Here is a 24,544-nt window from a genome sequence, read left to right as displayed (position 1 = left end):
TTGAGGTCAGGAATAGCAGGTACAAGATTTAGTTGTGGTGTAGGCACATTGTTATAGAATATTTTGAGTCCCTCTTCTGGATATTTTATTTGCCTTTTTGTGTTTGAAAAATTGTCTTTAGCTTATTAGTATTGCCTACTCTACCTGAAGAACTCATTGTCTAAATTCTTTTCTTACTCTTTGGCTTGATGTTTAAAGATAAGAAATAGGCAAATATAGTATGATCTAAAGGTTATTCTGTAGCCGATGTTGAGGTATATAATTTTGATTGTAGTTCTTCTCTTTGTTGCATACGTATGTTTTTCTCTGCACACCAGATACTTGAGCATTTTTGGGCTTCATTTATTTTTCTCTTGGTGATATTTATAAACGTTCCTTTGTAAGGGAAAGAACTGAACCAGAGAGGATAGTTACTGCTTTTTCCCCTCTTCTTTACTCTGTTGCTTTGTCTGTTTTATCATGAAATAGTTGTTCCCCTCATGGGGTGTGTCTTCTCTCTTCTTACAGAGGGTTGAAGAGGAGGCATTGGTCAAGAATAGCAGTGCCTGCAAAGATTACCTCATTGAAGCTATGAAGTATCATTTGCTGCCGACAGAGCAGCGTATATTAATGAAGAGTGTCCGGACCCGACTGAGGACACCCATGAACCTTCCCAAAGTAGGATCTATTGTTCACACTTATTATTTCATCTGAAAGGCCCATAGTGAGGCTGTTAATACTTTTACTCGTCTGAATTTTTATGTGCCTGGGAATTCACTGTAGTGTATATAACTCAACTTCCCTGTTGGGTTTGTCTGTAGAGGGTGGGGATTGTTTGGTTCATTTAATCTTTATAAACCGCATGATGTCACTGTTCTGGAACAGAAGGCAACTGATCTTTTTCCCTTCTGAGTCTCATTAGCTTCAGTTAGAGTAGAAAGGAAAATCAGAGTAGGTAAAAAGATTTCTCTGGAAGCTGTGTATATAGATAATAATTGTAGTTTCGCAGAATTACATATTAGAGTTAAAGCTGATGAATAGCCTGTTCAGTACATTTCCTTCCTATTCCCTGTTGTATACTCTTTGACGGTGCACTCACACTTGCTATGTAGCCATCAGTGCAAGGTTCACCATATGTCCTCCCAGATCTCCAGTGTTCATATTTCCCTTGTGTCAAGGTTCATATTCTACCTTTATCTTTTTAGTTGAAGCCATGTATGTTTCACTGATTTAATTTTCCTTTCAGAAAAAACCCTCATTTCTGTCTCTGTTTGCAATTTCTTGTACTCATTTTTCATCTTCACAGTACTGGAAGACCAGCACTTTATGTGTCATTTCGTGTAGGGTCTAATCAGAATGATCCATAATGTAATGCTTTTATTTATGTATTTTTTAGCTCTTGTATGCATTTGGGGCAATGATCGATTAAGAAATAAGAATCTGTTACCCATTGTTTTTTTTTAATATCATCTTTAGTTACCACTCTATCCTTGCCATTAAATTATGTCTTTTAAATTCTTTCACTTAATGTTTTTAGTGTTTTTTTCAAGTTTTATTTTTGGAATCTACATTTTTAATTGCTTCACATCTTTATCGATACTGTTTTTCTGTTCTGCCCAGTGTTAACATCAGTTCTCAATTTAGAACCAACTGTGTATTTTGCCAGTATGCTATTTACTCCTTTTTCTAGATCATTAGTAAACATTTTAATCTAGAATGAACCTCTCAGCACTCTCCCTGGTGATACCTTGCTAGAAATACCCACTCACTGACATAGTCCATTTGCAGAAAATTTCAGTCCATATGATTATGTTTATTATCTAAACAGAGATAATTTATCTCAGCCAAAAATAAGTAATTTGGCCTGTAATGTCCAGTGAGATTCAGGATCAAATAGACTCAAATTTGGCATGATTTTTTTTTTTTTTTTTTAACATCCCTCTGTGTGTTACTCATCATTTTGTTGTCTCCTAGAGGTTTGGATGCTTTTCTCAAAATATTCTAAATTTTTACTCAGAACTATTATCACTTAGAAGGTATTTACAAGGCATTCACTTCCTACCCTGTTTTGAGAATTGGTATTTGCCGTTTTTAAATTTTCTGATCTCTCCTCAGTTCTCCAAGATTTTTCAAAAATAATTGTAAGTGGCTCAGTAAGTACATTAGCTAGTTCCCTTAACATCTTAGTATGCATGCCATCTGGGTCTGCTGATTTTATAAATGTTTACATTTTCCAAATACCCTTTTACCTGCTTTTATAAATAGCCATCTTTATAAATCTTCATCACTTCATATTTGTCCATATTATTTGGTGTCAGTTTTTGTTCTTAAAAATTATAATAAGCGTTCATAGTCTTAGCCCATTTAAATTACTATTTTATGCTAGTTTTGTCAGCTTCCTTCTGGTTTGTTTTATCTTTAATACTTTTTTAAACATTTCATATTTGTATATCCCCTCTTCTGGCATCTTTAGCATTGCTGTCTTTATCCTGCAAAGACCTTTAGAGTGAAAACTAACTCTCTTCTGATTTCTGAAATAAACATGTCACTTTTGGAAACTTTCTAAAGAGTTCTTGGTAAAATCTTATCAGGTATTTTATTTTCTCTTTTGTAGAGTTGTGATTATCTGTTCAGTTTATATTGTTTCTGGGCTTTTCTGGCTATGGCTTTGGAATGGCCCTTCCAATCTATTATACTTTTGGATTTCTCAATTCTTTAGCTTTTTTTTTTTTTTTTTGTGGTTGGTATACTGTCCATGAAGGTTCTGTTTCATTGTGCTTTCTCAGGTGGCTAGGGAGGAGGGGCAGCAGACATGGCAAATGGTAGTGAACTCCACTGTTGCTTTGACCTTGCATTTGCATGATCCCTTCTCAAAATTTACTTATCTACATATATTTTTGAAAAAGTGCTTATGTTGGATGCTCTTTCAGCGTTTTCAAGTGGTTATATTCAAGATTAATTCTGAGTAGGTAAGAATGAAGCAAAGATTGATTTCTCATGCCTACATATTTCATAGTAATGATAAGTAAAATCAGACAAAATGCGGTAGTGGTTCTAAGGAAACTTTTGTAATGTTTTGGCAATATGTCTACCATGACAGTGACTTAGTACTTTTTATATTAGGCTCTGATATATACATACAAATTTGCATGAATGATTCTTTTTATATCTCAGACATTAGTTTTGCATCTCCAGTAAACAGTATTGGGATTTTGTAAGGCGCTCTTGCCTTTGGACATCATAGTGACAAACTATGTGTGTTTGCTACTATACTTTGTGGCTTCTTTTTCACTTTGGAATCTGTTTTTTTAACAAATGCTATCATTAGTTCTGTGTATCTATTTTTCTGTATTTTACCCAGCATATGTGTTGAGATTTCCAACTGGAAAATTATGAAACTGGAGTTTTCAGGAGGCAATTTCTAACTAATACTTAATAGGTGAAGAAAAAAAATGAAGTTTTAACCGATCTACATTTTAGGATGGTCACTTGAATTTTTTTAACTCCCTACCCCTTGCCTTCATTAAATATGTCACATTTAATTTTTCCATACCAAAAGTGTTCCCAGTTTTCTATTTCTTTGCAGTAGCATAATTAGTTTGGTGTTTCTCAAATGATATCAAATGTCTTTTACAAATAACTGGAGTGTTAGAGTCATGAGCACCTCTTTTGATGGTTAGTAGCATAGTGGTTATTAGTGCAGTCTCTTGATGTCATACAAATATCCTTGCTCTCTTGTGTTCCCATTATACATTCTTTGTCCCTGTTCTCTCTGATTCCTGGAGTCCCAAATCCTCACCCCATTTTACGTGGGTGAGTACAGAACAGATAACACTAGCATTCTCTGTACTCAGTAGTACATTTTCTCTTCCATTCTTATTTTGATATGCAAAAGTGAACTACTGCATGGAAAACATGAGATTCAAAGTTTAAGAATCATGAAATCTAATAAACCCATATTGTTTCTCAAGGTTTTTAAAAAAATATTCCCTTTGGAGATTTTTTTTTCTTTTAATGCTTTTTAATGTGGCTGCTAGAAAATTTACAATGATATGCACATTATATATATCACATTTCTATTGAACAGTGGTAGAATAGCTAGAGGTTTGTAAATAATAATAATAATAAACTTTTTATTCTTTTTTTTTACATTTTCTTAAATGTTTGATTTATTAAATAATTGCCAATAAACTTCATAAGTTAATCTTCCTTAAATATTTCAACTCTTAATATAAAAATAATGGAATCCCCTTAAATGATTTAGAATAGACTTAAAAAATTAGCCTGGTTAATTTTTTTGAACATGTCAAACACCTTAATAAGTAAGCAAAGCATAGAGAAGTACAATGTTTTCAAAATGTATAACTATACTTAGACTTAATCTTGTTCTAGAACATTAACAACATGTGCTTGATTTATTTCCTATATATATCTATATCTATCTATCTATAGATAGATAGATAGTAGGTATAATTTATTGTCAAATTGGTTTCCATACAACACCCAGTGCTCATCCCAACAGGTGCCCTTCTCAATGCCCATCACCCACTTTCCCCTCTCCCCCACCCCCCATCAACCCTCAGTTCTCAGTATTTAAGACTCTCTTATGGTTTGCCTCCTTTCCTCTCTGTAAATTTTTTTTTTTACTCCCTTTCCCTCCCCTCTGGTCTTCTGTTAAGTTTCTCAGGATCCACATATGAGTGAAAACATATGGTATCTGTCTTTCTCTGCTTGACTTATTTCACTTAGCAAATACTCTCCAGTTCCATCCCCTTTGCTACAAATGGGCAGATTTCGTTCTTTCTCCTTGCCAAGTAGTATTCCATTGTATATATAAACCACATCTTCTTTACCCAGTTGTCAGTTGATGGACATTTAGGCTCTTTCCATAATTTGGCTATTGTTGAAAGTGCTGCTATAAACATTGGGGTACAAGTGCCCCTATGCATCAGCACTCCTGTATCCCTTGGGTCAATTCCTGGCAGTGCTGTTGCTGGGTCATAGGGTAGATCTATGTTTAATTTTTTGAGGAACCTCCACACTGTTTTCCAGAGCAGCTGCACCAGTTTGCATTCCCACCAACAGTGTAAGAGGGTTCCCGTTTCCCCACATCCTCGCCAGCATCTATGGTCTCCTGATTTGTTCATTTTAGCCACTCTGACCTGTGTGAGGTGGTATCTGAGTGTGGTTTTAATTTGTATTTCCCTGATGAGGAGCGACGTTGAGCATCTTTTCATGTGTCTGTTGGCCATCTGAATGTCTTTTTTAGAGAAGTGTCCATTCATGTCTTCTGCCCATTTCTTCACTGGATTATGTTTTTCAGGTGTGGAGATTTTTTTAGATTGATCTTTATCAGAGATGTTAACTAAGCCTCTTAACTATTGCCTAACTGCCAGACAGTGTTTAGAAGTTTAAATTCTGATCGATCTTATATAAACACCTGGATATGGTGTTGATCTTTCTGTCTATTCTACCTCTATGATTTTACAACCTTGCCTTCTTCCCTGTTCTTTCCTCTTCCATAATATGTGGAGAGAATATTGTGGATTTTCTTTGTTAATTCTTCCTTTTATTTATTTACATCAACATTAGAAAAATGACACATCTGAAGAAAATCGTGTAATTGGTCTATGCTCAGTCTTCTTTTTAAAACCTTTAAAATTCCTTAAACTCTTCCGGTTAATAAAATAGGATTCTTTTTGGAAACTTGGGATTTACTCTAAGGAATCCTGTTTTCTGTGCACCTGTCTTTCTGTAGTTCTAAGTACAGGTAGGTCATAGTCAAGGTTGCAAACCTCCCCTCTTTGTATGTATGAATCATTCCACTTTCTGTTTGTTTTGATTTTTTTTATTTCCTTTGAACATCTATTTTCTCCTATCATCATTTCAACTTTCCCCTAAGGTCCTTGCCATTCTTTAAAGTTTTCCATATGTGACATCATTGACTTTTATGTTCTTCTGATTTGACAGCTGTGTTTCCATTGTTGCCAAAAAGTGCCCGTTTGTACTCAGTAAAAGACAAACACAGTGACTGCAAAATTCCATCTGTCTCTCAAGGTTCCACTCCCTCCAGGAAGCTTTCATTAAATTATGGCAACATTCCATTTTCTGATCAGCATTAGTGACTAATGTCTATACTAATCGTATACCTTTTTGGTCATAAATAAATGTATATTGTTCTTGAATTACTTCATGGGTCTTGTCTCCTTAGTGAGATCTATAAGCTCTTGGGAGGTAGAGACTATGTCTTATATTTCTTATGTGTATAACACCTAGCTTAGTTCTGGACAAGTGTAGATAGATGACAGGCACTTAGTAAATAGTTGTTGGATTGAGTTGAAATGAAGAAATTTGTAGACCTTGTTTATTCTCAGCACTAGGTTATTGTACATTCATTCATTATGATTTCTAGCATCTCCATTATTTGTGTGGCATCTCTATTTGAGGTACAGGAATGTGTGCTCTCTTGTGAACTCCCAATTCAATTATTCCCCCTTTTTCAATAGGTTTTTTTCCCCCCACCTTCTTCCATGTTTCTTTTAATACCTTACCATCCTTTTCATCTCACCTACCCACTAACATAAATTTCACTTGTATCTGTACTCCTGGATTGTGGAGATCTAATCCCTGGTCGTTACAAAGCCAGGGTTTAGTTTATAGCAAGCCCTATGACGTACTGCAGCCTTGCCAGTGCTGACTGCCTGCTGTTTTTTGGCTTTAATTCTGCTTTTGCTTGAAGGATCAGAAACTTATTTTAGTTTCTGAAATCCTTATTTTTGACTAAATGTGCTAGATAATAGAATTGTAGTTCTAACATGTGCCCCCTTTGTTGATGTTTATTAAGTGTTGATTAGGTGGTTGTTTTTCCCCAGCTCACCCCACCATCTTCATCCTAACACTCTCCACATCAATGTCTTTGTAAGACATTTTAAATCCCCCCCAAAATGCAATAGTTGTTTATTCAAATGCTTACATTTCTGCCCTCCAGCTGATGGTGGTAGTTGGGGGCCAAGCACCAAAGGCGATCCGAAGTGTGGAATGCTATGACTTTAAAGAAGAGCGATGGCACCAAGTAGCAGAATTGCCTTCCAGGCGATGTAGGGCAGGTAAGCATGATGCATTATGGTCATTTCTCTACTGCTGTGTCATTGGGAGCTTCTCTCTGAGGTCCTGTTTTATTAATTAGAATAGAGAGAGAATCCCAAGCAGGCTCCATGCTGTCAGCACAGAGCCTGATGTGGGGCTCAAACCCACGAACTATGAGATCATGACCTGACCCGAAATCAAGAGTTGGAGGCTTAGCCAACTGAGTCAATCAGGTGCCCCAAAATAGACGTGTCTTTAATGTCCCAAGACATTATTGGGAACAGCCACTCAGTCTTCATCTTTACATACCTTTCTGACTCTCTAATATAAAGCAGCATAGCTTAGCAATTTGGTCGATATTTTCCTAGTTACCTTTGCTGAAGTGCTGAAAAATAATTTTTTAGAGTGGGACCCTTAGTTCTAAGAGACTCCTGACTTAGCCATAATCCACAGTAAGTTGCCTACTTCCAAGCATGCACTTTATAAACATTTGTTGAAATAGACCTTATTTAGCCAAAACTGCAGTCAGAATAGGCAGTTGTAAACTCTAAGGATTCTTCCTGGGACTCAAATTTGGATCCATAATTCATAGCTTCCATAGCAAAATGGAAGGCAGTACTTGAGCAGTATTTCTTGGTGATTGTTACCTGTCAGCATAGAGTTACTTCATTCTTTAAGAGCTGTTTAGTATTTTTGGGGGGGGGGGGGGGCCGGCTGGATCGAGTGTAATTTTTGCGAATTTTTAATTGAACATTAAAAATTGTTTTTAAATTTACATTATAAACAATGCCAGAATGAATTCCTTATATATACATTATTACGTACACATGCCAGTATATTTTAGTGGGGTGTAAAACTCTAGAACTGTAATGACTGATTCAAAGGGTATCCTAAGAGGAACTACCAATTATTACTACTAATAGTAAAATATGAAGGTGTCAATTTCCCTACATTCCTAACAACATCTTGTGATTAAATGTTTAGAGTTTTGCTAGTCTGGTAGGTGAAAAATGTTATCTTACTTTATACTTCTTTTATTATGAGGAAAGTTAAACATCTTTCTGAATTGTCAGTTTATGATTTTTGCCATTTCTTATTATATTATTTTATTGATTTGACAGATATATGGTAAGGAAAGTATCATTTTTGACTGTCACATGTGTGAATATTTGTGTTAATCTTTGTTGATTTTACCTGTGTTATTTTTGCCATGTAAAATTTTTGCCATTTTTTTTGTTTATTTATTTTGAGAGAGAGTGTGTGTGCGTGTGAACAAGCAGGGGGATCGCAGAGAGAGAGGGAGAGCAAGAATCCCAAACAGGCTTCATGTTGTCAGCGCAGAGCCCAAGTGGGACTCAATCCCACGAATTGTGAGATCATGACCTGAGCAGAAATCAGGAGTTAGACGCTCAATTGATTGAGCCACCCAAGCTCCCCAAATTTTTGCTTTTTTATGAAGTCCTGTACATCACAGTTTTGCCTTTGGACTTAAGGATTTATTTCTTGTGTAGAAAATCCTTACTGTAAAACTGTGTGTGTATGTACATAAACATGTTTTTTATTTTTTTTAAGTTAAAAAAATTATTTACTTCTGTGTTGAAATAATTTTACACTTACAGAAGAGTTACAAAGATGCTACAAAGAGCTCTGATATATTTATTCCTTAATATTATTATCTTACACAACTGTGATACAATTATCAAAACTAAGAAATTAGTGTTAGTATATTACTGTTAACTAAACTACAAGACTTCGTATTTTATGAGTTTTTTCATTAATGTCCTTATTCTGTTTCAGGATCCCACATTGTATTTAATTGTCATATTTTCTTAGTCTCCTCTGACCTCTGTGATAGTCCTCTGTAATAGTTCCATAGTCTTTCCATATTTTTCATGCCCTTGATTCTTTGGAAGAGTACTTGGTCAGGTATTCTGAAGAATGTCTCTCAGTTTTGGGTGTGATGTTTTCTCATGATTAGATGGAGTATTTCTGGTGATAGTAACTTCAATCACTTGGTTAAGGTGGTACCTGTTAGGTTTCTTCCCTAAAACAAAATTATATTCTAAAATACGAATTTTTCTAGTACTTTCAAAGTTTTGTTTTTTATATTCATATCAAAAACATCTAGACTTTATTTTGATATAAGAAGTAAGATGTAGAATTTGTTTTTTTAATGGTATCCGGTTGTTCAAAGACTTCTAATGGCTAACCTAGCTGTTTCTACTCATTTGAAGTGCTGCCCTTATCATATACTAAATTTCTACATTTACTTGGTTTTATTCTAAATATTGTGTTCCGTTGATTTGTCTTGCCAATTTATGCATCAAAACAGAACAGTTGTTGTTATAATTACTGTGGTTTATAATTTAATATGTGATGGGACTGGTGATGGGACTCCTGTCTTCTTTCTTCAGATTTTAATTTTTTTATTTATTAAAATTTTTTTAATGTTTTTATTTATTTTTGAGAGAAAGAAACAGCATGAGCGGGGGAGGGGCAGAGGGAGAGGGAGACATAGAAATCGAAGCAGGCTCCAGGCTCTGAGCTGTCAGCACAGAGCCTGACGCAGTGCTCGAGCTCATAAAGCGTGAGATCATGACTTGAGCCGAAGTCAGACACTTAACTGAGCCACCCAAGTGCCCCTCTTTAGTAGATTTTTAACATTTTCTTCATATGCTTCTACATGTTTCTTGGCAAGTTTATTCATAGGTATTTTATCTTTATTGTTACTGTTGGAGTCTTCTGTGATACTTATAACTGGTTTCTTACTTCATATCTGATTCTTGATTCAGTTTCCTTTTTATTGCACCATAAGTCATTAGCCTGGGTCCATTCCAAAGTTTACTGTTCATGAGTAAATTTTACTTTCATTGTGTCCCCATGAAGGTACAGTGTGCTTCTCTACCCACTTTAGATTAGAGTTGATGCCCTTTAACTATGGAATTATGGCCAAATTACTCAAACGTCTGGGTGCTTTGCTTCCCTATAACTGTGAAGAATATCAGTTCTTTTATTTATTTTTTAAGTTTATTTATTTTGAGAGAGAGCACGCAAGCGAGTGCACAAGTGGGAGACGGAGGGAGGGATGGAGGAAGGGAGGGAGGGAGGGAGGGAGAGAGAGAGAGAGAGAAAGAGAGAGAGAGAGAGAGAGAGAGAGAGAAAATCCCAAGCAGGCTCTGCAGTCAGTGCAGAGCCTGACGTGGGGCTCTAACTCATGAATTCCAAGATCACAACCTGAGCCAAAGTCAGACACTTAACCAACTGAGCCACCCAGGTGCCCCAAGTATCAATTCTTTTAGTTCACCCACCTCTACCCCAGAGTGTTTGGACTCATATATTGAGTCATTTATACCCTACCACTTGGTAAGCATATTATACTGTCTCCAAGAAATGATAGATTTTTGTTTTGTTTGTAGAGAAAAGAAAACATTGAAATGGACCAAATTTCCACAGTGAACATTCCCCAGTGCTCCTTATGATTTGGGATATAGGGCATTTTCACGGTGAAATATATTGCCTGCAGTGTTCACTGCTCACTGCCTCTCCCCCCACCCTCCCAGGAGATCTACCACATTTTCTGCTACTGAGGGCACTCAGGAATCCAGGGGTTACTCTCTAGCATCTGTTAGTCCCCTGCCTACTTAAATTGTCCACTGCCTACAGCTCTCCTCAAACTCTGAAGATTTACCAGAAACTAGCTTGAGTTTTCACTTCCTGATTGAAGCAGGGGCTGGGAAGTCATTCCTTTCTCTGACAGGGAGCTGCCAACATGGGCAGCTTCATTTGAACAGTAGGAGTCTTCATGCCATATGAAGGACTACACATCCCTAAATATTTTGGGAGCTGGGGATGAAGCATCAGAGGGTAAGACAGTCGGGGGTAGTGATGTATGCTTGCCTGACACCATCATAGGAAACACTGAGCTGGTCAACACAGAGCTGGTGATTCCTGTTCTCCCGGCTGGATTCAGAGAACTGTGAGGCACAATGCCTGCCTTCATCTGAGCAGTGACATAAACACTACAGAATTTAAAAATAAAACTTTGAACAATTTAAAGTGATGATAATGCAGGTTCAGTAAGATTTATTAACCTCAAATGCGCTGTATAGAGTATTATTTGCCCTAGGGGTTCAGGAGCTAGAGGTAATTTCTTCAGGCTCAAGTGGTTCGAGGAAGGCCTCCTAGAGAATGTGGAACTTTCAGTAGGACTTTAAACTTGAAGAAAGCACAGTGGATGGTGAGAGGGGCTTCTCAGATCAGGAGAAGCACAGGAGAAAGCTTAGAAAAGTGAAAAGGTGGTTGAGATCCAGAGGCTAGCAATTTGGCTTCTCCATCCAGGGATTCCCTAACCTCTCTTTAGCCCAGGGTCGGCGAACTTCTTTGGGACCAGAGAGTGAGTATTTTAGGCTCTGGGGGTTATATGGTTTTTGTCACAGCTCATGTGCCACTATCGTGTGAAAGTAGTCATAGATACTACATTAATGAATGGGTGGGGCTGTGTAAGACTTATGAATGCAGAAATTTGAATTTCATGTAATTTTTTACGTGTCACAAAATTTTCTTTTGGTGGTTTTACAACCATTAAAAAAATGTAAGGGCACCTAGGTGGCTCAGTCGGTTAAGTGTCCGACTCTTGGTTTCATCTCAGGTCATGATCTCATGGTTGGTGAGTTCAAGTCCCTCATCAGGTTCTACGCTGACAGTGCAGAACCTGCTTGGGATTCTCTGTCTCTGCCCCTCTCGTGTGTGTCTCTTTCTTTCAAAATAAATACATAAATTTTAAAAAATGTAAAACCCCTTCCCAGCTCATAGGTTCTACAAAAAATAATCAGCCTGCAGGCTGTAATTTACTGTCCCCTGATTTATCGCACTGTGATAAACCAGAAGTATATTGTGCAAATTAAGATACACATATAAAGTAGAAGATCCAAAATTGAAAGCCATGGGAGCTGTATACAAGTGGTTGGCAAACTTCTTGGCTCAGTATTTAAGTCTATAAATAAATATTTGAAAAAGTCAAGAGTCAGAATAATATGTCAGCCCATACCATTGGATTTTTTAATAATCTTAGAAAGGAGGAAAATTTATTGGTTAGATACTCTTGCTAATGAGTAGAATTCTATTCAGTCAGCATTCTCCTAAGAGTAGCTTATATTCTGACAACAGCTATAGACTTACTGGAATGCAGCCTTTAGATAGTATGGTAGTCTATCTATGGTATGAGTATGGTTGCATACTCATCGTTAACTGCTGGGTTTCTCTTGCAGGGATGGTCTACATGGCTGGGCTCGTTTTTGCTGTTGGTGGCTTTAATGGCTCCTTAAGAGTCCGCACTGTAGATTCCTATGACCCCGTGAAAGATCAGTGGACCAGTGTTGCTAACATGCGAGACCGCAGAAGCACTTTGGGGGCTGCTGTATTAAATGGATTGTTATATGCTGTGGGAGGCTTTGATGGCAGTACAGGTAACTTCCTTTTCATCTTTTCTACATTGCATTAGAATTAACACAACAATCACATTTAGGGAACAAATTGGGGCAAAATTAGACATCGAGTGTTTTAACGGGTATTTATAAAGATAAGTTTAAAAACTCCCATCAAAAATTCTTTTAGGGGCACCTGGGTGGCTGAGGTGGTTAAGCGTCCAACTCTTAATTTTGGCTCAGGTCATGATCTCACAGTTCATGAGATCTGTGCTGATAGTGCACAGAGTCTGCTTGGAATTCTCTTTCTGCCCCTTCCCCTGCTTGCACTTGTTCTCTCTCTCTCTCTCAAAATAAATAAATGTTAAAAGAACTCTTTTAAATAGTGTAAGAATACTAAGTATATAAATTTTCTTCCTTATGGATCACTGTCAGTCCTCTTACTACATTTAAAAAGCTAGTAAGTGTGAGTAGCATGGTTAGGGGCCCTGGGGAAGAGAGGCTATTCCTATTTATTATGTAATTGACATGTTTACCTTCCACCATTTTCCTCTTTTAATTTTAGCCCAATTTAACATACCTAAAGTATTTTTCCCTAATAATATATATAAAAGAAAAATTACCTCACTTTTTTTTAGAGGAGGAAATGAAGAGCATTGTGCTTTATTATAGGTTTATCATCTGTGGAGGCATATAATATAAAGTCTAATGAGTGGTTTCACGTGGCTCCCATGAACACAAGGAGGAGCAGCGTGGGTGTCGGTGTTGTTGGAGGTGGGTGCTGACTGTTCTTTTAGGTGAACATTTCCAGGCACATATGGCTTCTGGATTGCTAGCAGTGATTCTTCTAGTAATCCAAACACCAGTTTTCTAAATGAGCAAGCAAATGATCATTTAAAAAAGGAAAGGAGTAGCCATCGTCTAAATGAGCAAGCAAATGATCATTTAAAAAAGGAAAGGAGTAGCCATCGTAAAATTTTATTTATTTTTTTAAATTAGTTTGTCTATATAAAGTAACTTATGTAAGGCCCTTGTTTCCCCCTCACCTCCTTCTCTCCCTCTGTCCTCCTCTTTGCCCCTTTCTCTCCCTCCCTCTTTCTTTCTCTCTCTCCCTCTCTCTGTGTGTGTGTGTGTATGTTTGTACCTTACATAAAACTGTTAACTGATCTTAATACAATTATTTGGGGAACAAATCAAATGACATAAGTGCAAAATTTTAATTCTAGAGAAAGGCTATTTCACATTTAAGAGGATGTATTGCCACAGTTATTTATTTATATTCTACTTTGTTTACCAACAGAGCTTAAGTAGGCTATAAGTATTATTTTTTGGTGTGATTTTTATTTTATTTGCTTGGGCACATCTGTGGGTTCTCACTCCCTCCCTACTGTGGGTATAATTCTTTGCACTGAGTTTTTTTTTTTGAAAAGCTTTCTTGTGATATAATTCACATACCAAACAATTCAGCCATTTAAAGTGTTCAATTCAATGTACATCCATCACCACAATTCATTTTAGAACATTTTTAACCCAAGAAGCAGTCCACTCCCCTTAACTGTCATCCCCATTCTCCCTAGACCTCGGCAGCCACTACTCTACTTTCTGTCTCTGGATAAACTTCCCATTTTTGGAAATGTCATATTAATGAAGTCATATAGTATGTGTTCTTTTGTGACTGGCTTCTTTGATTTAGCATAAAATTTTCAAGGTTCATCTATGCTATAACATTTACTAGTACCTCATTTCTTTTTCTTGCCAAATAATATTCTATTGCATATTGGTACTAATTCTTGATTTAACTGTTTTTTCCCAAGTTACTAAGATTACTATATTCTGTTTTCCAGGATGTTGTTCACTTACCAAATAATGTTATCCAAAGATGTAGTGAGTTTTATGTTTCTGTTTTATAGTCAGATTTATTGATGAAAATGTTAAATTAATACCATCACGTATAGATCTTCATAATGCAGTTTGGTAACTCTACTGTCACCATTAGGCAAGATCTTCATAATTTATAAAAATGAGTAACAAAAGGGAAACTGCTACTGTGGAGGAAAATACTTTATGACTTGAAAAAATGGCTTTTTATGAATTTGGCTTTCTTTGTGATTCCTTGTTTAGGTTTGCTCTATGCTGTAGGGGGGTATGATGGAGCGTCACGTCAGTGTCTTAGCACAGTCGAATGCTATAATGCTACCACAAATGAGTGGACCTATATAGCAGAAATGAGCACCAGACGGAGTGGAGCCGGTACGTAGGAAACTCATTTAGCAATTGAAGTATGAAAATGATGGAAAAGAGTTAAACAAGTGAAATGATTCATTAGCATCTCTTTATACCATCGGAAAATATACATACTGATTTTAATGCCACTGTCAAATGTCTTTTGAATTATGCAGGTAGTGGTAGTAGGTGTACTTAAATATCACTGTAAAATTTGTAAGTGCTATATTAAAGGCTTCTTCTGTGTTTCATTTAATTATTTATATTGTTTGGCATTCCTTTTAGTTTTTGTTTTGAGTGCTTATTGAACTCAATAATCAAGTCTCTTCATATCCCTTTCTTACACATTTTGTGCTTTAATACTGGTTTGCTTACACCATGAAAGTTGATTTCAAGAGATCATGTTAAAGGACTTGCGTCTCTGTGTTTCACGTACATATTATTTTTATTCTATTTGACATCCCTCTTTTAGAATAATAGTTCTTATTGGGATACTCATTTGTCAATTCTGTTCATTTCTATTTCTTAGATTGTATGCTTTAATATTGACTTACTTTTACAAGTCATTTGTAGAAACCCCAATATGTTCTAAATTTCTTGTCCCTTTTACTCTGCTCTAGTTTGGTTCTTTGTGTTTTATAGGTGTTGGTGTGTTAAACAATTTACTGTATGCTGTAGGGGGTCATGATGGTCCTTTAGTACGAAAAAGTGTTGAAGTGTATGATCCCACCACCAATACATGGAGGCAGGTTGCAGATATGAACATGTGCAGAAGAAATGCAGGTATCTGTCTAGCTTACAGTTATGAAATGTATATTGATTTGTATTAAGAGTTTTACTAGTATTGCTGTATATTTATTCTTTTAGTGATTTGGGTTTTCTTTTTTTTAAAAATGTTTTTTTTTCAACGTTTATTTATTTTGGGGACAGAGAGAGACAGAGCATGAACGGGGGAGGGGCAGAGAGAGAGGGAGACACAGAATTGGAAACAGGCTCCAGGCTCCGAGCCATCAGCCCAGAGCCTGACGCGGGGCTCGAACTCACGGACCGCGAGATCGTGACCTGGCTGAAGTCGGATGCTTAACCGACTGCGCCACCCAGGTGCCCCTGATTTGGGTTTTCTAATAGATTGGTTCTTTAAAGACAGAAGCTTATGTAATAATTTTATATAGTGTATGCCTAGCTTAGTGGCTACTTTTTGGTGACTAAATGAGAGGAAGAGCCCTCTATATTTGATGCTTGAATTCATTCATTCTTAACCACAAACATTTTTTATTGCATACCATGCATAATGTACTAGAGACTACAGTTCTCGATTTAGTCTGGTTGAGTAAATATTAGTACCAGGTTAAAAGCTAGTTGTTTACCTGAATCTGAAGCTTGAAGAAGCTAACCCTAATTTAGTAGTTCTTGATTTCTAAAAATGGAAAAGCTAAAACAATAATAGCAACAAGTAATTTTAAGAAAACTGAGGTCTTCAAGATTAGGGAACTAACCTCTTAGAAAGAAGATCCATGAAAGGAAAATAGAAATGGAAACTAGATTCAGGATAGCTAGATTGTCTTTTCAGGAAATGCTGGTCTATTTGAAAATGCCGTTATCTTCATGCCATTTTCCAGTCCAAAATAAGTTCCTCATGATTCTCAAACTCACTGTACACCACTGGATGATGTCGCAAGATGCACCCTCGATCCTGCCCAAAATGCTCCTCTGAATTTCTCTTTATCTTTACAGAAATTTCTATTCGGGACGCCTGGGTGGCTCAGTTGGTTAAGCGTCCAACTTTGGCTCAGGTCATGATCTTGTTGTTCATTAGTTCGAGCCCCGCTTAGGGCTTACTGCTGTCAGCGTGGAGCCAACTTCAAATCCTTTGTATTCCTCTTCCTCTCTCTGCCCCTCCATCGTGCACACAGGCACACACACACTCTCTCTCTCAAAAATAAACATTAAAAAAAAAATTTCTGTTTAATTCAGTGTGATCATGAGGGGAGACAAAGTACGTGGGACTGCAAGGACTGTCCGTAACAGAACAGGATTTATAATTAATTCCACTTGACATTTCCCCTCATCTAGTCAATTGTATTTGGTGAGGTACTAAAAACCTCTCTGCTTTAGACAGTCCGGAACTATGGTAAGACCCACAAATTATTAAGTAGAATAAGTGCTTGACCCTGGTGTATACAAAGTTAGAAAAGCCACAGTAATACATTCATGTGCCTTGCTGGACTGGGAGATTTATTTGCATTTAGCTTTCATTATTTTCCTAAAGATTGGAATCGTCTGTGACTTTCTTCTCTACCTGTGTTTTATTGTTTTCAAATCAAAATTAGTTCATTTCTGCTAGTGAGAAGAATAAGGTAGTCATTTGTGTATGTAGAACTACCATCTTGCTCTTGCTTTTCAAGTGTTTGAGCTACATTAAAATGGCATGAGTTTGCTCCCTGGCAAGAGACTAGAATAGTAACACAATTGAATTTGAGTAGAGAAGATCCATTCCATTTGCACAGAAAATACTATTGCTTGTCCACTTTTAAATGCTATATAGAGATTTGAACTCATTATTTTGTTATGTTAAAAATCTGCAGGCATCTGTTCATTATGTTAGAAAAACCATCTACAAAACTACAGAGACCAGTGTGTGGGCAGCATCCTCTGGATGTTTTAATGCCCTCCAAGTGCCAGTTTATTAATAGCTCTGAACCTTGTTTAAAATTCTTAAAAATATGCTTTTAAAATATACACTAAAATAAAGAGCTTTTAAAAGGTGTTCATCTTGGCATGCCTGGCTGGCTCAGTCGGTAGAGCATGCAACTCTTGATTTCGGGCTTGTAAGCTTGAACCCCATGCTGAGTGTAGAGATTACTTAAAAATAAAATCTTAAAAAAAGGTATTTATCTTTTTAACTCAGCAATTTTCTTTGTAAAAATATGTATTTCGAAAATAGTTGCACAAGTATGCAAAAAAAGTATGCAAGAGGAATCCTTGTTCATTGCAACATCATGATAAGAGCAAAAACACCTGAAAATAACAATATCTAAAAGACAAATTATGGTATTATAGATGGAGTACTATGCAGCCATTATAAATTGCATAGATCTGTGTTTATTAACTTAGGGAAGTGTCCAAGGTATATCATTTAGGAGTGGGTGAGTAATAAAGTAGCATGTGTAGTATGAGGAACTTTAAGATTAAAAAAAGAAGTATCGGGGCGCTTGGGTGGCGCAGTCGGTTAAGCGTCCGACTTCAGCCAGGTCACGATCTCGCAGTCCGTGAGTTCGAGCCCCGCATCGGGCTCTGGGCTGATGGCTCGGAGCCTGGAGCCTGTTTCCGATTCTGTGTCTCCCTCTCTCTCTGCCCCTCGCCCGTTCATGCTCTGTCTCTCTCTGTCCCAAAAAAAAAAAAAAAAAAAAAACAACCACATTGAAAAAAGAAAAAAAAAATTAAAAAAAAAAAAAGAAGTATCTGAGTATATATGCATAGAAAAGAGTCTGCAAGAGTAGAGATCAGAATTTCACTGGTCATTATTCTAAGTAGTACAGAATTAGAGGTGATCTTTTTTTATATATGCTTTTCTAGGTATTTTGAATTTTTCCAAAAAAAATGAGTTATTCTAGTAATAAATAATATTGTTCTCTCCTTTTACAGGAGATAAAATAGCTAACCATTCAGTATCATTTCAGAGTTCAAAATCATTTTTACCTTCTACCAATATATATTTTTTCTTTGGGGTTCCCTAAGAAGCTGACTTTGGGAAAGTTAACATTTTGACCTTTAATTTTTCTTTAACAAAATAAGAATTAAAATCGTCTCTGACCCATAAAGTAAGGTTGTTGTTAAGACTAACTGAAATAGTGCCTGCATAAGCAGCTACTGCCTAATGGCATGAGTAGGAGCTCGGAAGTGGTGTTCACCTCTCAAATATAAGAGGAATTGTTTTCATGTTCACCATCTTCTCTTCTTGCCTCTTTTCAAGGAAATCAGTGTCTCTGGAACACCTCACCAAACACATATAGGGGTATTTATATTTCCCCAAAGTTTTAAAATTAATTGTTTTTTCTCTTCATAATTTTTTTTAAAGGAGTTTGTGCAGTTAATGGTCTGTTATATGTAGTTGGAGGGGATGATGGTTCCTGTAACTTGGCATCAGTAGAATATTATAACCCAACGACTGATAAATGGACAGTTGTGTCATCTTGTATGAGCACAGGGAGAAGTTACGCAGGTAATAATTGTCTAATTGTCTTCTATTGGAATATGAGAAAGATTACATCATCTTGATTTTTATGTAAGAATGTTGTTGGAAGAATTTTCTCAAAGTATATTTCTTATTCTCAAAATAATTAATACTGGATGTATATATTCTAAAATAAGGCGCTGGTATTCTTTTGTCATTCTACAGTCATTTGAATTCAAAATCCCAAACCTTTCCAGTGTAGAACAGTACAATAAAATTTAATATGGCTAAAATCTACATAGAGTAAAGTTCACTATGTGGCAAGTCTTTAATTACTCAGCTATCCAAGACATATAACCACTAGAACATCTCCCCTGGCGGGGTGCCGTGTGATAGTACTACAATAAGACAGTGGCATAATTTTTCTTATTTAAGCAAAACAGTGGTTGAGTCATATAAAATACCATTTTTGGCCCATTCTCTTAGTAAGAGATTGGTAATAATAATAAATATAATGACAGGTCTTTAAAATTGTATGTTGCATATTATTCTGATGACAGATACGTATGTATATCACTCTAAATTCTAATATTCATTCTGATATTGACCCAATAGTGGAGAGAAAAGAAGTTTATACTAACTAACCATCACTGTTATTTAGGTATCATCCAAACACCTAATAGAGGAACTATATATAGTAGGATCCCAGAATAACATAGCTCAAAATTAAGGTGGATTTTTTAAATAGCTTTATTGAGATATAATGGACATAAAATAAACAGCATATATTAAAAATGTAGAATTTTACTAGTTTCGACATGTGTATATACCCATGAACCCATCATCACAATCAAGATAATGAAAATATCCATCACCCCCAAAAGTCTCTTGTGTCCCTTTGAGTATTAGGTGGATTTTGACATTTCCTGAATAAAATTGTTTTCCTTTAATTATAACTATAAAGAGCAAAAGGTTAGTTCTGGATTAAAATAGTCTGATGTGGTTCTGGTCCATAACTGGAACAGAGATTTAGCTGTCATTTAGATTAAAATGATAGTAGTATTAAATAAAGTTTAAGAAAGAGACCTTGAAACACCATGATTTGTTCAGTCCCTGATGTTTTTGTAGGAAAGAATCCACTGCTTTCTGAGAGGTACAGAATGCTGCCTGTGACTTCTGTTTTATTTCTTTGTGTCTTTGCTCAGGGGTCACAGTTATTGATAAACCACTATGAGCCTGAAGGGCATTGTTGGCATCTTTATACTGGAGAGACAGGCTTCACCAAGTATTTCTGAAGTGACTCAGAGCCTAGCACTTCTCCACTTGTGGCTGCACTTTACGTCTCAGCAGAAGCTACGATCGGCTGCCCTGAGAGGCCTCAGACACTGAAGATTATTTTTGGTAGAAGCACTGCATAGGCTTTTTCTGCAATGAGCAGCAGCTGACTGAGTTTTAATAAGAATCCTGGACTGCAGTACTTACTCTGTAGTCTTTAGACAACAGTTGCTTTCTTAAAGACTAGTTCTTTACCAACCTTGAATGACTATGGATTATTTTGTGAAGGAAGATAAAATAATGTGTGTTCTTGTAAAATTAAATTTTATCTTTATTCCTTCTCCTGAAAATCTGTATACACAGGAACTGAAAATCTTTGAACAGGTATTAAAATCTATGTAAGTATACAAACTAGGTGAGGGATAAAACTGTTTGCTTTTATAAAATACCTTTGATTACATGAGTATAATAAATTGTGTGCATATAATGTGTGTCTATATGCTTTCCTTTAAATATGTTTGAAAAGATGTTTGAAACTTGATTATACTATTTATAATTGGCACAGTACTTTGAATTATGCCAGTACTACATTGTAAAACAGAGTTGTATTTTTTGATATTTAACAATGCTTAACACTTTAAAATGCCACTTCTGAGGAATGAACATGGTGTAACACACTTGACTATGTGTGATGCCAAACTTTTTTAAATAAAATATAAATTATGCTTATTTATTATTTTCTTTAGTTTAATCTTGGTCATGTTTTGGTGTGTATTTTTAATTTTTTTCTTAAAGTAACTCTTTGGCATGAATATTACTGCAGGTTTTTGATGAATATAATGAATGTATGGAATTCAACTGAATTTGCATGGTCTTAAGAATTTTTTCTGTGTGTATAAATTTAGCTGCTATTAACAGAAGAGAGAACTTTCTGTGAGTAGCCATGTGCGTTGATCAAATACAATTTTTCTGAGATCTTCAATTAATCTCACTTTAAAATGACCAAAACGTGTCTTTCTTGAATATCTTTGAATAAAAGTTTGTATATTACTTGTTTCACATTGCCCTTGATTTGTATCTATTTAGTTTCATATTAAGAAAGTTGCCTACTTCGTTTTTCTGTTCTTTTTTAAACTTTGCATTTTCTGTAACTTCACAAATCAGTATTTTAAATTTGATGCCAAAGTAACCTATAAGGCAAGTCTGTTATCATTAACTGAGGTCCCTGAAAATTGTTATCCAAGAAAGAGTTACCTCAGCCATCAGAGAAAAGTCTCCCAAGTATTGGTGAAATTTAAAGTTTTTATATTCCTCTGTCCCCTAATCTAAGCACAAGATAACAATAGAACAAAGAGCAATGGACCAACAAGAAAAAGAAACAATTGAAGGATTGGGAGTGGGGGAGCAAGAAGGACAGCTGAGGTTGTGGACCCCTGACAGGGTGCAGAGGGGGAGGGAAGGAGCCGGGAAGGGGAAGAAGGGAAGGAGAAAGTGTGATGGGATATGGTGGCTGTGCCTCAGAAGAGGAATTTAAAAGGTTAGCATAGAACGTTAGCCAGAACAATGGATAACCAAGAGGAAAGAATTATACCTGTGATAGAATTTCCATTTAGTTTAATACAGAGTACTGAAATTTAAACAGAACCATATTTAATACTCACTTGAACTTCCAATTATAAATGGAAATATAAAGAACTTAATCAGAAAAAGAAAAAGCCTCTGCTTACCATATGAAAAAGTGAATTTCTGCATTAGTGTGGCTCCAAGCACATCCACTGTCAACAAACATGTTGAGGATCTAATGAACTTAGAGCACTATTAGCTGTTTCCAACAGTGGCATCAAGGAAAATGTGTGTCATCTTTCCCGATCGCTTCCAAACACTAATATTCTATGAAACTCTCTGTGCATTATTAGACTTATCTAAAAAATGTGTAAGCTTTTCTTAAAATGCAATCTATTAAGGTAACAAAGACTTAAATACTTAAAATGTCAAACACCACTTTGTCTTTACTTCCTTTGAAGCTTTAATAGCTATACTATAAAGTTGTTTGCCACGTTTTGTCAGTGGGTGGATTCATAACTGTTTTCAGAGGCTTTGGATGTACCCTGTTCCCCCATGCCTCTCTGTCTTTCCAGTTTGGAACACCCCCCCCCCCCGCCCCTTTTTAAAAAGGCATAGAAGACCATTCCTGGTATGTTCTATTATTGTACAAAAAAGAGCAGAACTTAAGACAGGGAGGCATGTTAGAAATCCTTCCAGAGAAACAGCACCAGGTTTGAGCAGAGTTCAAGACTAGATCTGAGCATCTGCATTGGGAAGGAAATCTGCTTCCTGCTTTGTGTGGATCTCTGCTTTCTTGGCCAAATGCACTGGTGGCAAGGGTGTGGTGGATGGGGTGCATACTGCTAGGAGTTCCTTTTGACTCTGGCATATGATTCCTGGTTTTTATTATCATCTCTTAGAGCATGAGGTCCTGGGTATTCATAATCTTAGCTGCTGATGAGTTATAAGACTTTTTTTTGTTTATTTTGAGAGAGAGAGAGAAGGGGGAGGCGCAGAGAGAGTGGGAGAGAGTGGGAGGATGTGAGAATTCCAAGCAGGCTCTGCACTGTCAGCACAGAGCCCCACCCCACGAACCATAAGATCATGACCTGAGCTGAAACCAAGAGCCAAATGCTCAACCGCCTGAGCCACCCAGGCACCCCGAGTTATGAGACTTATTTTATTAGAGACAAGGGTAGCATAATACACATTGATGTGCTATGCCTGCCTCTTGTTTCAGTTTGATCTTGAGCACATTGCCTCCTATTGGCCTGTATGGTTGCCAGTGCCTCAGTTGGAAGAGGAGGTTACAGGGGAGAGTGGAATCACACTTTGAAGCAAGACTGGGGTTCCAACCCTGGCCTCATGACTCTAAAGAAGAAAAAGATGTGTACTGGAAAACCCATGGGCATGAGAATCAGAAGGTGGCTCTAAATTTATATCCCTCTCCAACAGCTGCTTGCTGTGACTTTAAACACATTACTTAACCTCTGACTGTTATTTTGTCTTCTCTAAAATGGCAACAATAGTGCCTGTGTCACAAGGTTATTGTGGGATTTGAAAGAAATGATGTGTGTTATAATAAGCTTGAAATACAGAGGACCCTCGATAAATTACCGCCTTTGTTGCTGTTCTCTGAACATCCCACTTCTTCATTGTAGGGAAATAACTGAGTTGGCTGCCATATCTGTATTTTCTTTCAGCCCTAAATGTCTAAGATTTAAAATAATAATTTGGCCCCTCCAATACATACACCTGTTCTGATTTAGAAAATGTATCTACTATGGTAGAAATGATCTGAAATGGTCAGTAAGCACTTTACTGAACACTTCCTGTGTTCCAGATACTTGTGCAAATGAGATGTAGGTATTGTTACAATACTCATTTTACAGATGTACTAGGTAAGACTTTGAGAAGTTACCCAAGAGCACACTGGTAATTGAGGAAGCCTGGTAACCTCAGCCAATAAGAGGGGGGGTCTCTGGAGCTGGGCTGGACAAGCAAAGTAGTCCTAAATTAGGATGAGGGGCTGCGCTTTTGTACTGCGGCATCATCCAGTCACTGGACTCCGGTCCCATGGAAAGGGGGTGTGCCAGTGGGGAGAGGTGGCTATCTTTGCCAACACTCAGAAGCTAAATGCCTGCTTCAGTCCTGAAGAGGGGGACTTGGGTGGTGCACCACAGCATCCATTCCAGGACACTATTCACCTGCCTGCACAGGCGTCCTACAGAGTTCTGACCACCAAAAGCGCAGATCCATTTGCTTTTCATTTGATTTGACCTCGCTGTCCTGATACTTTACAGAGAATGTGGTTGTCAGACATGGGGCAGTTAGACGAGAGAGTCACTGAACTTATTGAGAGACATCCACCAAAAGGGGACTTCTCGAGCTGATAGTGCCTGAGTTGATGGGTGATGGGTAAGGGAAGAGATGGCTGAGTACTTAAGGCAGGAGAACCAGTTTGAGCATAGCCCTGAGAGAAACAACGGCATCCTGTTTCCAGAAACTACTGAAGAGCAAGTGCCTTCACCTAGCCCAAATGGTGCCTTTGTGCGAATTTTTAGAAGGCCCTGTTTAAATTCGTATACTATTACACCATCTGTACACACGACTATTATTGCCTCGTACACAAGTTATTTTACTGTTGACACATGGTGGAGACGAGGCTAGGGCTCCTGAAAAGTTGTAAGCGCATCAAGCTCTCTGCCCCAGTCTGTTCCACACCTGGATTACACCACGTACAACACGTGGGCGTTCTCAGGTCACGGCCTATGGGCTAGATTGACGCCTAAACACCCCAGGGAGCAGCCTTGACGCCTAAACACCCCAGGGAGCAGCC

The 24,544-nt window shown here is 37.0% G+C and overlaps 1 protein-coding gene across 4 annotated transcripts in view; it reads left to right on the top strand.

The window, feature by feature from the left end:
• The window catches only part of KLHL2 (kelch like family member 2), a 104,875-nt gene extending 83,656 nt beyond the window's left edge, over positions 1 to 21,219 (top strand). For 2 of the 4 annotated variants that reach the window (XM_040471090.1, XM_040471112.1), the window contains 8 exons: positions 508 to 657; positions 6,968 to 7,085; positions 12,333 to 12,530; positions 13,161 to 13,262; positions 14,610 to 14,738; positions 15,354 to 15,494; positions 18,790 to 18,933; positions 20,091 to 21,219. In XM_040471090.1, the coding sequence (XP_040327024.1) occupies positions 508 to 657; positions 6,968 to 7,085; positions 12,333 to 12,530; positions 13,161 to 13,262; positions 14,610 to 14,738; positions 15,354 to 15,494; positions 18,790 to 18,933; positions 20,091 to 20,119 (1,011 nt within the window). In that variant the 3' untranslated portion in view covers positions 20,120 to 21,219. The remainder of the gene's footprint in view (positions 1 to 507; positions 658 to 6,967; positions 7,086 to 12,332; positions 12,531 to 13,160; positions 13,263 to 14,609; positions 14,739 to 15,353; positions 15,495 to 18,789; positions 18,934 to 20,090) is intronic. The other 2 variants (XM_040471104.1, XM_040471096.1) reach the window with 2 other exon arrangements.
• Positions 21,220 to 24,544: the final 3,325 nt, after the last annotated feature.

This window comes from Herpailurus yagouaroundi, unplaced genomic scaffold (assembly GCF_014898765.1).
Source record: "Herpailurus yagouaroundi ecotype Mexico unplaced genomic scaffold, PumYag 28, whole genome shotgun sequence".
NCBI lineage: Eukaryota > Metazoa > Chordata > Mammalia > Carnivora > Felidae > Herpailurus > Herpailurus yagouaroundi.
Note: the sequence above shows the minus strand (reverse complement) of the source record. Positions and strands in the feature narration are given on the sequence as shown.